At 34.3% G+C, this 15284-nt stretch overlaps 1 protein-coding gene across 19 annotated transcripts in view; it reads left to right on the plus strand.

Annotated features, from left to right (window-relative positions):
• Nucleotides 1-15284, plus strand: part of LOC116531564 (ankyrin repeat and KH domain-containing protein 1) — a 136847-nt gene that overhangs the window by 61969 nt on the left and 59594 nt on the right. For 14 of the 19 annotated variants that reach the window (XM_032250419.1, XM_032250420.1, XM_032250422.1 and 11 more), the window contains 2 exons: nt 6029-6085; nt 14024-14111. In XM_032250419.1, the coding sequence (XP_032106310.1) occupies nt 6029-6085; nt 14024-14111 (145 nt within the window). Of the gene's footprint in view, nt 1-6028; nt 6103-14023; nt 14112-15284 lie in introns of those variants that run through there. The other 5 variants (XM_032250423.1, XM_032250435.1, XM_032250429.1 and 2 more) reach the window with 2 other exon arrangements.

A 15284-nucleotide genomic window follows, 5' to 3' on the forward strand; every position in this document is an offset into this window, starting at 1 on the left:
TTTTTGTAGAGATGGGGTTTTATCATGTTGGACAGGCTGGTCTTGAACTCCTGGCCTCAGGTGATCCGCCCACCTCGGCCTTCCAAAGTTCTGGGATTATAGGCATGAGCCACCATGCCTGGCCAATTTTAAATTTTAAAAATATATAGCCTATTCCATGCTTTTGCTATCTATGGACTGATACATTAATTTTAATACTGTTTCTTTTCCTCATTATAAAAAGCAATACTGTTCTTCATATAAAATGTGGAAATGCTGGTCATGTAGTCCTAGATACTAAGGAGGCTGAGTTGGGAGGATTGCATGAGCCCAGGAGTTCAGGGCTGCATTGCACAATGATAATGCCTGTGAATAGCCACTGTATGCCAGCCTGGGCGACATAGTGAGACCCTTCTCTTAAAAAAAAAATTTTTTTTTTTTTTTGAGACCAAATCTCACTCTGTCACCATGGCTGGAGTGCAATGGCATGATCTCAGCTCACTGCAACCTCTTGCCTCCAGGTTCAAGTGATTCTGCTGCCTCAGCCTCCCAAGTAGCCGGGACTACAGGTGCATGCCACTATGCCCAGCTAATTTTTTGTATTTTTAGTAGAGACAGGGTTTCACTGTGTTGGCCAGGCTGGTCTTGAACTCCTGACCTTGTGATCCACCCACCTTGGTCTCCCAAAATGCTGGGATTATAGGTGTGAGCTACCACTCTCAGCCAAAAAAAAAATTTTTTTTTGTTCTCACATTGCTGTAAAGGAAAAAAAAAATTTTAAGAGAAAAAGAAAATGTGGAGAGTATAGGAAAGAACAATAATTTTTATATTTAAAACCGATGAATATTTGTAAGTAAAATTTGTCACAGTAAAAAAATCTAAAATATATAAATAAATTTTATAATTTCAGACTTTATCGTAGACCAGAGGAAAGAAAAAGTTCTAGTCAAAAACAGGGAAACCTCAGAGAGTCCCTGAGTCCTGAGAAAAAGTGATTGGTATTTCTTATTAACTTTAACTTACAAGGCAGTACCATCTTACTTGTCCTCCATTCTTTGCTGCTATCTTCTGATACCTGTTTTGGGCTATAATAATTTTCTCCAGCAGTTTACAGATAGAGGACTGTCCACTCCCATCGCATGCAGTGGAGATGTATTTCATTTCTGGCATCTCATAGGTATGTTCTTGATGTTTAAGTGTACTAATTTTTTTTTTTTCTGATGTGGAGTTTGGCTGTATTGCTCAGGCTGGAGTACAGTGGCACCGTCTCAGCTCACTGCAATCTCCACCTGCTGGGTTCAAACTGTTCTCCTGCCTTAGTCTCAAGAGTAGCTAGGATTACAGGTGTGCTCCACCATGCCTGGTTAATTGTTGTATTTTTAGTAGAGATGGAGCTTCACAGTGTTGGCTGGGCTGGTCTTAAACATGACCTCAGGTGATCCACGCATCTCAGCATCCCAAAGTGCTGAGATTACAGGCATGAGCCACTGCACCTGGCCATATGTTCTAATTCTTTAAAAGATTTCTTTTGTTGGCTGTTTGAGAAGCTTTATTTTTTGGAAATTCTTTTTACCCTCAGTTTTAAATCAGAATGTACAAATCAGTCTTTGGAACACAATCTGGATCAACCTCTGTGCTTTGTTAGATTATACTGCTTACCTTTTGCCATAATTTTATTGTTTTTGATAGTATATTTTTATTTTTAAAGGAGATTAAAAACCGTTGTTTCCCATTCTTTAGAATATTCTGCATTAGAATCAGTTCAGATATTGATTATGGTTTAAAATATTTTAATGCAGCAGTTATGTTTTCTTGTATTGTTTCCTGAGATAAAACAGAGAAGTTTTAAGACTTTTCATTCTAAAGTGTAGTAGGGCTGGGCACCGTGGCTCACGCCTGTAATCCCAGCACTTTGAGAGGATGAGGTGGGCATATCATGAGGTCAGGAGTTTGAGACCAACCTGGCCAACATGGTGAAACCCCATCTCTACTAAAGATAGAAAAAGTTAGCCGGGCGTAGTGGCATGTACCTATAATCTCAGCTACTTGGGAGGCTGAGGCAGGAGAATTGTTTGAACCCAGGAGGCGGAGGCTGCAGTGAGCCCAGATCATGCCATTGCATTTGGGTGATGGGGCGAGACTCCGTCTCAGAAAAAAAAAATAGTATTTTATCACTGACTTTCTTCCCTAATCATAAAGTAGGCTCTCTGACCTTTTGTTACTTTCTTTGGACTGTATTCTGCTGACTGAGTGAACTATATTGGGCATTTTCAGAAAATAGTTAAGCAATTGGAAACTAGGTAATTTAGACATTGATACATTAGTATTCTGTGGTTCTTCTTCCTGGAACTTACTGCCTTTAAAATAAGATTTGATATGGACCTCCCTTAATAGAAAGAAAAATATCTTCAGGATCAGTTTACTATCTATATTAAATCTTATAAGAAGGAAATGTAGACTAAGTCCTCTTTTATAAGGTTTTTAAAAAAATTTAAAGAATATGTTGTATATCTCTCTAGACATTTCTGTGTACCCAAAATACATATATATGATATAACATCTTTCCGTGTTCCAATAGATTTCTCATTCTTTTTCATAGGTACCCAGTGTTCTGTATAATTTATTAACTATCTACTCATAAACACCTGAGTTAACAGTTTTTAAATATTACAAATGGTGCTACAGTATATATTGCTAGGCATATTTATGTATCCTTGCTACTTTTGTGAATATATATAATAGGGATAAATTCCTAGAAGTGAAATTGCTGGTTATAAGGAAATATTTGACTAAAATTTTATGGTTTAGGAAGGTCCACATCTCAAATTTTGATAACTGTTGTCAAACTGTTCAAAAATGCTGAACCAGTCTACATCTCTGTTAACAATTGAGCCCTCCTGACTCTCCCACATTCTCACAAATATAAATCTTTCTCCCCTTCCTTTTTCCCTCCCTCCCTTCCTCCTTTTTTTCTTTTTTAAAATGGTTTTATTTTCTAATTTCTGATCACAGTTCCTATGTTTGCATTCCTACAAAAATCTTCTTGCCTGGTGCAGTAGCTCATGTCTATAATCCCAGCTCTTCGGGAGGCCAAGGTGGGCAGATTGCTTGAGCCCAGGAGTTTAAGACCAGCCTGGCCAACATAGTGAAACCCCTTCGCTACCAAAAAAAAAAAAAAAAAAAAATACAAAAATTATCAGGTGTGGTTGTATGTGCCTGTAGTCCCAGCTACTCAGGAGCCTAAGGTGGATTGCTTGAGCCCAGGAGGCAGAGGTTGTAGTAAACTGAGATTGCATTACTGCACTCCAGCTGGGGCAATAGAGGGAGACCCTATTTCAAAAACAACAACAACATAGTGTGTTACAATTAGCCCTATTAATTGTTCCCAAAGCTTTGGTGAACTATAGAAAACCCAGGAATAAAATTACTTTCTGGAAATGTGTGAAGATACCATTTACAAATAGGTTTTTAAAAATCAAATATTTAGTATCTATTGACTTCATTCTGAAGGACACGGAGAGTAATACATCTTCCACCACAGAATTTTCATGAGTTATTTTAATATTCTCCTGGTTATACATTTACATTCTGATTTATGACCCTATTTCTCATAGTTATTTAACTTTAAATATATGTATGTGTATGTATGTATATATAATATTTAAGTGGATTCAGTTTGTACATTACTAGTCTTTCTTACTATATAGCTTCATGATTCCTGAGTTCTCAACTTGACTTATCTGTTGGCTGGCTAGTATTGGTATTTTGATTTGAATTTATTCTCCCCCTCAAAAAAGGAGTTAATAGGTGCTTGCATATTTTAGAATACTGTATATTGTATTTACAAATGAATGTAGCTCATGTATGAAATTATCGAATCACTTGTTCTTTCCCCTCAAAATTTAAAACCTGCTGTATTAGTGTCTTCTGGTACTGAATATTGCCAAAGCCTGCTAGATTATTCCCCATTATATGTAAGTGACTCCTTTTTCTGTCTGGATTATCATAAGATTCTTTCATTATACTTAAGCATCTGTGATTTCATCAGGATATATCTTGTGTTAATTATCCTATATTAATTTTTCTTGGGAAACAGTGAATATTTTCTATCTGAAGATTTTAATAAGTCATGGTCTTTAATAAGCTGTCATCGTCTTTTATTTTTTTAATTTTTATTTTTTTAGTGGCCACTGTGGGGTAATGCTTCTTTTTTTAACAGAAGATTTTTTTCTGCTGTGTTTTTGACAATTTATTTTTCTATTCTGTTAATGTCCTTTAAGATATTTACTGTTCATATGTATGGTCTCCCTCATCTCCCTTATTTGTATTTGTATTGTCTTTGTCTATTACCTTTCTTTGTCCTTTTCTTCCGCATTGTTTTTTAAGCCTGTTATCCAGGTCACTATTTTTTTTTCTGTATACTTGTGTTTGCTTTTTTTTTTTTTCCCTCCTTGTTAAAAGAGATGGAGTCTTGCTCTGTCCCTCAGGCTGGAGTGCAGTGGCATGATCACAGCTCACTACAGCTTTGACCTCTCAGGCTCAAGCAATCCTCCCACTTCAGCCTCCTGAATGGTTGGAACTGCAGGCACACACTACCACACCCAGCTAATTTTTTATTTTTATTTTTTGTAGAGACAGGGTCTCACCATGTTGCCCAGGCTAGTCCTGAACTCCTGGGCTCGAGAGATCTGCCCACCTTGGCCTTCCAAGTTACTGGGATTACAAGTGTGAGCCACCATGACTGGCCTGTTTCTACTTCTAATGCAGTTTTCATGGCTTCGCTGTTACAGGTCCCTTATTTGCAAAGCTTGGGACCAGAAGTGTTTTGGATTTCGGATTTTTTTTTGGATTTTGGAATATTTGCAGAATATATACCCACTGAGCATTCCTAATCTGTAAATCCAAAATCTGAAATGATCCATGAGCATTTCTTTTCAGTGTCATGTCAGTCAAAAAGTTTCAGATTTAGGAGCATTTCAGATTTCAAGTTTTTGGATTAGTGATGCTCACCCTGTATTTAGCTTCTTCTATTCTTCTAGCTCACTTTCCAGTCTTCTGTTACATCACTTTGTTCAGCTATTTAAGTAAAGATCCCTGTTCTCTTTAATTTATTTGAAGATAATGGGGAATATTTTACTAAAATTTTATTGTTTGTTTTGTAGGAACTTCTTGATAGGTTCCACGTTGGATACTTTGTGCTTATTATTCGTATTTGAATGGGGCTTGCTATTTATTGAAATATGAGGTGGGGTGGCAGGGAAGAGGAGGTGAGCCTTAACAGTTAGCTTTTTCAAATCATATAGTTGTCTCGAGATGCTTTCTTACTGAATCTATACCATAAGAGCATGCACTCTCCTAGGGTAAGAACATCATGTAGGTAGGAAATTGGAATGACTTACAGTGAATCCTTCTCTAGGCCACATTTCTTTATTTGGAGACTTAGTTGACCCTGGTCAATGACGGAAAAGCTTACTACTGTTTTCTAAGTTTCCCTGTCTCACCTTTGGATAGTTTCTCTCTTTTGTTAAGAGTCTAGATCTAGAGAAAATACAAACATTCCTTCACTCGGGTTCTTTGAAGGTTTTTGTTTTAGTTGAAAAGTGTAAACCCTAATTACATTTATAATGAGGGGAAAAGCTGTTTAACTATTTATCTTACAGTGTTTTCCTCCGTCTTCCCAGCTTCTGATATTCCCAAATCTTTGATTTCATTATTTTCCTTGGTTAGATATTTTTTAATATTGCTCTGTTTTTGTGGCTTTAGTTGTATTTTGAGACAAAGGCATGAATTTAAATCTGCAAAAATATTTCTACATATATTAAGGTTTATGTTAAAGGGTTTTTTTGGTAAAAAAGCCATATTATCATCCTCTTAAAAAATTTATACTCTGCTCCTGATATTATGGTCTCTACAGATGAGAGTCTTTTTAGTTGAAGATCCTGAGTTAACAAAGCCCAGCATCTCAAGTATCAGTCACAAGGTCTTCATGGCCAAATGTGATTTTCATTTTTGGAATAAGATCCGTGAGTTCTTCTTTTTCCTTTCGCAGGACAAGCAGGAGGACATGAAGACTATTTTGGAGGGCATAGATCCGGCCAAGCATCAGGTGAGGGTGGCCTTTGATGCTTGTAAGCTACTACATAAAGAATAGATGTTGTAGGTAACCAGAACTCTGGATATCTGATTCCAGCCAAGAAGTTCCAGGACCCTGCTGGGTGACAAAGGAAATCTTCTTCAATTAAAAAAGATTATGAAGTCCCAATAAAAAGAGATTTGTATTACTGGTAGTTTGTTTCCTTAGTCTTCTTTCTAAGTGGTATTCCTAAAAAAAAAAAATCTCTTAGGGGAAAATATATTTTCTTATTCAGATAGTTCCTTTGCATTCTCCTTTACTGGGAGAGTTAGTATACTGCACAGAGAAAGTCTCAGTAATAAAGTTTTTTAATTCAACTTTGTTCATCAAAAATCTAAAATTCAGACTTAGAGTGATATTAATATATTGGATTGTTTTAAAAATAATCCTCAAATAAACAAAAAAATTGAGTTTAGCAAAACATTTACTGTATCGCTTATGCCCTAATTTCTATAAACTAGAAGTTTAAAATTTTCTTCTTAAAATTGTCTCCTATTATCTCATTCTGAAATTGGTTTTTTAGAAGGTGGATATTTTTTCTTTTTTTTCGAGACAAAGTCTTACTCTCGCCCAGGCTGGAGTGCAGTGGCACAATCTTGGCTCACTGCAACCTCCACCTCCCAGGTTCAGGTAATTCTCCTGCCTCAGCTTCCTGAGTACCTGGGATCACAGGTGTGCGCCACCACACCCAGATAATTTTTGTATTTTTAGTAGAGATGGGGTTTCACCATGTTAGTCAGGCTGATCTCAAACTCCTCACCTCGTGATCTACCCTCCTCGGCCTCCCAAAGTGCTGGGATTACAGGTGTGAGCCACTGCGCCCAGTGAAGATGGATATTTTTTCATAGGAAATATTTATTTTGGAAAAAAATGTGAAGTTTGTGCCTAGTGGTTTTAAAAGTCAAAAAAAATTTAATATCCATGATAATCCAGAGATTTATTTAAAGTCAGGAGCAGTTTTTAATTTTAAAGTTAGGAATGAATCGTGATTGGATCACAAATAACTTAGGCCATCTAAATTTCTTAATACTAAATCCCTCTTAATCATTACGCTCATTAAGTGTCTTTATCATTGGCTTGTTAAATACGAAACTGTTTTATTTATTCTGTTTGGTTTTTTTAATTTTTTTTCTTTGAGACAGGGTTTTATTCTGTTGCTCAGGCTGGAATGCAGTGGCACGCTTGCAGTTCACTGCAACCTCCCCATCCTGAGCTCAAATGATCTTCCTTCATCAGCCTCCAAAGCAGCTGGGACTACAGACGTCTGCCACCATGCCCAACTAATTTTTTTTTATTTTTGTAGAGATGAGGTCTTGCTGTACTGTCCAGGCTGGGTATATTTATTATATTTTGAAGTAAATAAGTAAGTTTGTTTCACAAAATAGGGTGTGAACATGTGAGCTTCTACTCAGTTTGCATATTATAGGCGCCTATCAAGAATATAAAGCTGAGTGTTATTTCAGATAAAAGTAATTCTTTTTCTCTGGATTTGTTAGAGGAAATGTAATTGTCAGTCTTTCTAGCTGCAAGTCTCAAAACTTGCGATTTTTTAAAAAATTAGTTTTGCAGCCCCATGTTTACAGATTCAGATTCCATAGATCTGAAATGGGGAGTCTGCATTTGAACTAATATCTCAGGAGATTCTCACAACCAGTTCTCCATATTTTACACTTTGAGACATTGCTAGAGGCTATACAGATTATTCTGCATCATTGTTGAGTTCTATTCTTTTTCCATGTTTGGTTTATAATCAGTCGTTCTTCCTTCATCCAAATTGAATAAACTTGTTTTTCTCTGTTACTTGTGATTTTTAGAAAACGTGCTAAACTCAAGCCTTAGGAAGAGTGCCTTTTAACCTTTTTGCCATGTCAGTTCTCCTGAGGGATATGAATCCAATCAGTAATAGTAGATCACTAAGGTAATGATTAATATACTCTAGTGGATTGAAAAAACATACTCCCCATGGAGGAGTATCGGAATCCCCTAGTACATACAGTATCCAACAGTCTCCCTCCTTTTCTCTATGATTTTGGTCATTCTCTCTAGAGAATGCCCTCCCTCCAACTCCAAAAGACATTGCCTTGTGGTATAGTTGCAATCCGTAAATATATGTCTTGGGTGTCATGTGGCTGTGATTTTTTTTTTTTTAAGGGAAATTAACTTATTTTAACTAAAATAAACTTAATTTAAAATAAAATTTTGTTATCTAAAGCCAAATAGAAATTCCACATTTTTTCTTATAGTGCTCATTCATTGGAACCTTTTTTTTTTTCTTGGGAGAAGGTCTCACCCTGTTGCTCAGGCTAGAGTACAATAGTGTGATTATAGCTCACTGCAGCTTTGAATTCCTGGGCTCATGGCACCCCACTGCCTCAGCCTCCTTAGTAGCTGGGACTACAAATATGCACCACAATACCTGGCCAATTTTTAATTTTTTTTCAGAAACAGAGTCTTGCTATCTTGCCCAGGCTTGTAGTATATTTTTCATAGATACATTTTTAGGAGGCTTATGAGCTCTAGTAATCCACTTATCAATATATTGCAACTGTTAGTAATTACTTTATCTTAATAAACTTTAAATTTATTTTGTTTAAACTTTAAATTTATGTGACCTTACCTTCCACATTTTAAATGTAAACTTTTTAATTAAGGAATAGCATATATTCATATTGTTAACTTTTACTACTTAAAACTAGGAAATTTTGTCAATTTGTTAAAAATCTGAAACTACCTGTGGAATACACAAAACTCCTAATACATTTCTTTTTAAGCAAAGTTCTCTTTTTCTGTGTTACTGTGTATTGAATGAGTTGTTTTCAGCTCTCTCCAGGTTGTTTAAATATATGTACAAATGACTTCTAGCCAAGAAAATAAAGTCATTGTTAGTATATAGAAAAATGAATCTAAAACTATGTAGTTGTGCCCATAAACAAGATTAAAGATCTTCATGGACTAGAAATGAAGCATGGATCCACAGTTTAAGCTGTAGTCCCAAGGAGAATTAAGGGTTAAAAAAAAATACACAATGGAGGCTGAGATTTCAACATGTACAGGGGAATAGAGAATGAACGTATTTCACATATAGTAGGTCAGTAGATCCAGTCTACTTGGATAAAGCAAGAAGCAAGGAACTGGGATCTTACTGCCCTACTTGTGAACTAAAATTGATAAAAATAAACTTTGAGCAACTATTTAGGGTTATGGTTAGAAATTAGCAAATTGTCACATCCAGGTTGTATGTAAAAACCAAAACCCAAAAAGCTAAAAGAAGGGGAAAAAAGAAATTAGCAAATGGCTGTTAGTAGACGGAAGAAGCAGAGACAACTGTGTAACTGAAAACTTGGAGGACAACATTCTTGACTTAAGGAACAGAAGTGAAATATCTCTATGGGACAAGAAACTTAAGTGTTCAGAAGCAAAAGATCTACCTCTGAATTAGACTCCAAGAGCCAGACTGAGGCAACTTCCAAAACATCTGATGAGAATGGGTACATTTGTGGATGGAAAGAAAGCAAAACAAAACAATGCCCATCAAAATGAGTTTTCTCAAATAAAAAATAACAAAGCCGAAGAGCAAATCTTGTACCAAGAAAGATAGCCAAAATATAAGCAAACAAACAAAAAGCAAAATAAAATACACACTCAAGGAAATAGAAATAAACTTTAATCTTGAGAATTTTAAACATGGTTATTTTAAACTATGACCAAAAGCCATGAAACAACATGAGATAATAAAGTAAAAGCTGATAATTATGTATTAAAAACAGGTGGATTTAGAATAAAACAAAGGAAAATTTTTTAGGGGGAGCCTCAAGGTAAAACAGCATATTAAACACAGTTGAATAGTGAATGAGTGAGTGATAATACAGTAAAATATATTTATAATAGATAGAAAATATGAAAAAGAAACTGAGAGAAAGAGAATAGAGTAAGAAGCTCTACCATATATCTATTAGAAGTTCCTGAATGAGAGGATAGAAATGGAGGGGAGAGGAAATGTTTGAAGAGATAATGGTGGAGAATTTTCGAACATTGTAGCTAGACATGAATCCTTGAGTGAAGAATCGTATCTGTCACTAAGCAGAACAGATGAACCTCTGGAACTTTAAGGATGATGAAAAATGTCTTAAAAGCTATCAGAGGAAAAAATGCATTACCTATAAAAGAACAATCATCAAATTTTTGACATTCTCATCAGCAATAATAAATTATAGAAGATGATGGGAAGTAATATCCTCAAAATACCAAGATAAAATAACAATACAGAATTCTGTACTTAAGTATTATTCTAGAAAAGGAAAAAGTAAACATTTTCAAATCTACAAAGAATAAATAAGTTTACCACTATTAGACCTTTGCCAAAAGAACTATTAAAAGATACATCAAGAAGAAGAAAAGTGAGTCCTGGAGGAAGGCGTGGGATACAAGAAACTACGGTAAGCAAAGAAATTGATAAAACACAGATACAAATGTTTGAGTTTAAAAACCCAAATTTTAATGTTTAAAACCAAAGTAGTACTAAAATTCTAGAAAACAATAGCAGGAAATTCAGAAGGATGTGTTAGTTTAAAAGCCATGTTAGAGTCTTTTTTTGTTGTTCAGAAGGAAAAGGTACTGAATAAAACTTTTTTTTTTTTTTTTTTAAAAAACAGAATAGTAATCAAAACAAATATAAACCTATTTAACTCAGTTGTTAAGGGAAGAGGCATCTGAATTAGAGTCAGAATCGAAATGTAGCAAATACTGTTTGCAGGAGACAAATCTAATGCAAAGTGACAACGAAAGGTTGACAGTTTTACCAAATGTTCAAGAAATAGGTAATTTCTGTATTAGCTGTTCTTAAGAACAGAAAAAGAAACATTAAACTGTACAACATTTAAGTTTGTAGCCTTGGAAAATAATTTTCTGTGTTTATGAAGGGAAAAAAATCAGAAACAATTTGTATCCTAAAATTTTATTGTTATTGAAGTTAGTGGCTATATGACTAAATCCAACGTTCATAAGTAATATGATATATACAAATTTGATTCCATTATATGCATATATACATTGATTCCCATTATATATATATACACGTATATGTATATACATATATATTCCCATTATTGATTCTCATTATATACATATATGTGTTCCAATTATATATATGTATTCCTGTTATACAGATATATTCCTATCATATGTATATAATGGGAATCAGTAATGGGAATGTATGTGTATTGTATGTGTATATAATGGGAATCAGTGTATTCCTATACATGTTTATACATATATGTATATAATGGGGATTTTCCATATATATGTATATACTCACACACATATTTTTTATTTGTTTGTTCGTTTTTTTCTTTTTCTTCAGAGCAGGACTAACCCATAGGGAATGTGCCCAGAGTAGCCTGATTCCCATTTTAAAAGAAGGATTTAGTAGTCAGATATTTTGGGGCAAATATTGTGTGTTGTGGGATATACATTATTCATTTTAACAAATAAAATGTGAATTCAGAGTTGTGGCATTGTTTTATCAACTGTTTTTTCAAATTATGTTATTCAAAACCAAAGGAATGAATGTATATTTATTTATAGAGAGGAAATAGATAGCTTTTCACCCCTTTTATTTAAGGAATTAATATGTTGAATTTTGAAACGACTTGGTGTGAGGATATTGAAACTGAACTTTCTGATTTCTTGTCTTTTAACAACTATGATAATATTTTAAATATACAGAATTAACAGTTATTTTTTAAAGTTTATTCTAAATCGGGGCTGAAAGCTTTGAAATAGCTTGTCTTTGCCTTTACTCATGGGACCTAATTATGTTGATATGTGTCACTGCCAGGCTTAAGAAATAACAAAAGGAAAAGGGTAAAGAAAGGATAAGTGACATTAATATTGCCCAACTATGTTGTAATAATAACATAATCAATGTCTTACTCTAATAATAGCATAATCAATGTCTTACTCTCAGGTTTAACTACTACTCTTAATTTCTTGTTCAATCGACTTTCCTTTCTCTTATTTACCTAGTAGAAAATAATAAAAACTTCAAACCTCAGTGCTGAGAGGGAAGATTTGAGAGTTCAGTTATGCTTAGTTTCCTGTATGATTAAACAATATTTAATCACTCTATTGTTTTAGGCATTATGTGTACAGTGGCGAGCCAGAAAAGACAAAATCATTACTCTCATGGAGCTTACCATTTAGTGGAGGAGACAGGTTAGCTAATTATCTTACACAGACTAAAATGTAATTGCAGTTTATGAAGGACTGGTTTATAGAGATGTATGTCCATAATAGGAAGAGTTATTTCATCAGGAAGTTCAGGGAAGTCTTCCTTGAGGAAATAACACTTGACTTGAGATGTAAAGGATGAAAATGAGTTAGTGGAGAAAAAGCATTACAGAGAACAGAGACCAGTACCAGTATGTGCAACAGTTGTGAGGCAGGAAGGGAAAAACAAGTTGCTAAATGGGGAATTTATTTCCAGGTTGTGGTTGCTTGTAATGATAGTTCAGAAATAAATTGGATAGAAAAACTGGACAAACAACTTTCTAGGTCTTTCTGAGTGAGGTCTTTATGATATGTATTCTGTTTTATTTGAAGCAAATTGCCAGAATGTTAGATTTACCTAAATTTGAATGTGAGTTCAAGATCTATTCTAAAGCCAATTTATTTTGGCATTATCTATAATTATTCATTTTTCTATAATCTAGAGTTAAAAGATTCTTATTTAATTAACATGTATAACAATTAAAAAGTCAAAGCATAAGGTAGTTTTTTAAGCAGGTTATTACTACACTATCAAGATTTTTTTAAAACCTATTTTAGGGAGGAATTCCTATCACTTTTCTGTGAGGTTTCCATTGGGTTGACAGTTCACTCATTTCTCATTGTTATTTTGCCTTTTGTAGATCAGTTAACACATATAGTTAACATGTAAATAAAACTAAATTGTATTCTATTGAGAGAGCATATTTTTTAAATTGGTCATATGGTAATTAAAGAATTTTCACATTTAATTAGATTTTCAGAGTTAGTTAGAAGAATATAGCTGAAATAAAGCCTTAACTTAACCACCAGTCTCTATCAGGTTTTTCCTAGTAACAAAAGAGAACCAGAACAATAGAAATTTGTGTTTACATGCATAGTGAAAGAAGGGTTAGGTAAGAGAACTTTTCGAAGAAGCAATTTATAAGCTACATTTTAATACTTAGATGAATGTAATGAGTTCATAATTCTCCCAACAAATAGTATTACTCATCATGTAAGCAAGCTCTTTTTAGTGGCATTTGATATCATGCATGGTTAGAAGCTGTTTTATCATTCATTCCTCTTGCTGGCAAACTTCCTAGAAAGAACACTCTTTCTGCTATTAGGATTTGTATCTTTTGCCTTTGACTATTCATGTATTTAATTTCTACTTAAAACAAAAATCTACCCATTGATGTATTTTTCTTCTTTATTTTTCCTTTACTCCTAAAATACCACAGTGTTTTTCCTCAGGGATTCATTTGCATCCTTTTATAGCGCTTTTATTGACTTCTGCTGTAAGATCAAGACTTCTAATCACTTCACAGGACTGAGGTTCCTTTTTCATAGTCCAGATAAATAGGAAACATTTTTTAAAACTTAGAATTAGAAAAATGCAGTGATTTCTCTTTGGGAACCAAACTAAACATTATCTTTAATGGTTATTATTTGCTGTGGAAAACTGAACTTGCCCTTAAAAAGTTACATTATCTAGTGTGAACTGAAAATCCTGTATATTGGGGGAATTGAGGTAGGTGGTACAAGTGTCTACATTGAGTAAGTATACTAAATACTCATTATTTCTCATTTTATCAGTACTAAGTTTTTAAAATAGTTGGTTAAACAGTTGGTATTGATGGATTATTTTTTCCATTTCTTTAACAGGAACATGAATCTGAAGGTGGAAGAACACCTTTGATGAAAGCTGCAAGAGCTGGTCATTTGTGCACTGTGCAGTTTCTTATTAGCAAAGGTAAAGAAAGAGCAAGTTATTTCCAAGAGGCTACAGTTTATGGAAAAAAAAAATCCTAAACTGTTGCAATTTATGTTATGGCTACTTTACATACAGTAAAGTATTCTTGCCTTTTATTGTTGTATTTTATTTAGTAAGCATGGAGTTTGTGAGTTGCTTACTGGGAATTTTCTTTATTAATAGTTTTGAATTTTAAGTTTTCATTAACCAAACAACATGTGGTTGCTCCCAAAAGTTAGAAAAGCCAGATGTCAAATGTCCCAACTATGATTAGGTGGATATTCAGCAGCTTTATGATAAGTCTGTTCTCCTGGAGATGTGGGTGGAGGACAGAGAGGAAGTCTGCTACTGTGGTACTTGTTTGTGGTACGGTTGAATTAACTGAGTTTGTAAGGTTCTTATTTATAATTTTTATATTCCCTTAGAAATTCTATTATTAGAATTATATATTTAGGCAAAAAATTTCAACTGATGAATGAAGAATTAGTTTAAGACTGTTTACTGCAGAAAAATAAAATGCTGTGGAACCAGTGTTAGTTTAACCATATATAATTGTCATATGATGAATCAAAAATGGTAATGTCAGCAGTTTCATTTGGTTTAGCGTAACTCTTCATATGGTGTCAGAAATACTGTGGCAGCTGATGAAACATCCTGGGATAGGATAATAAAAATGTAATGAAGATTCACTCAGGTAGTGTTATGCTATTAAGATAAAAATCATATTTATATTCTAATAGATTTCTGACATTTGGTGACATTAAAAATGCAGGGTAAGATTTTATCATTTTATTTTATTTTATTTTGAGATGGAGTTTCACTCTTTTTGCCCAGGCTGGAGTGTAATGGTACTATCTTGTCTCACTGCAACCTCTGCCTCCCGGGTTCAAGTGGTTCCCTTGCCTCAGCCTCCCCAGGAGCTGGGATTACAGGCATGTACCACCACACTCGGCTAATTTTGTATTTTTAGTAGAGACAGGGTTTCACCATGTTGGTCAGGCTGGTCCCAAACTCCTGGCCTCAGGTGATCTGCCCGTCTTGGCCTCTCAAAGTGCTGGGATTACAGGCGTGAGCTACCACACCTAGCCAGATCTTATCATTTTAAATGTATTTGTTTTCTTCCGAATTTGATAAAACTAGGTTTATTTTCTTCACATTGCATTTTTGCCGCCA

Source organism: Sapajus apella, unplaced genomic scaffold, assembly GCF_009761245.1.
Source record: "Sapajus apella isolate SASKATOON/1434 unplaced genomic scaffold, GSC_monkey_1.0 scaffold71, whole genome shotgun sequence".
Lineage (NCBI taxonomy): Eukaryota > Metazoa > Chordata > Mammalia > Primates > Cebidae > Sapajus > Sapajus apella.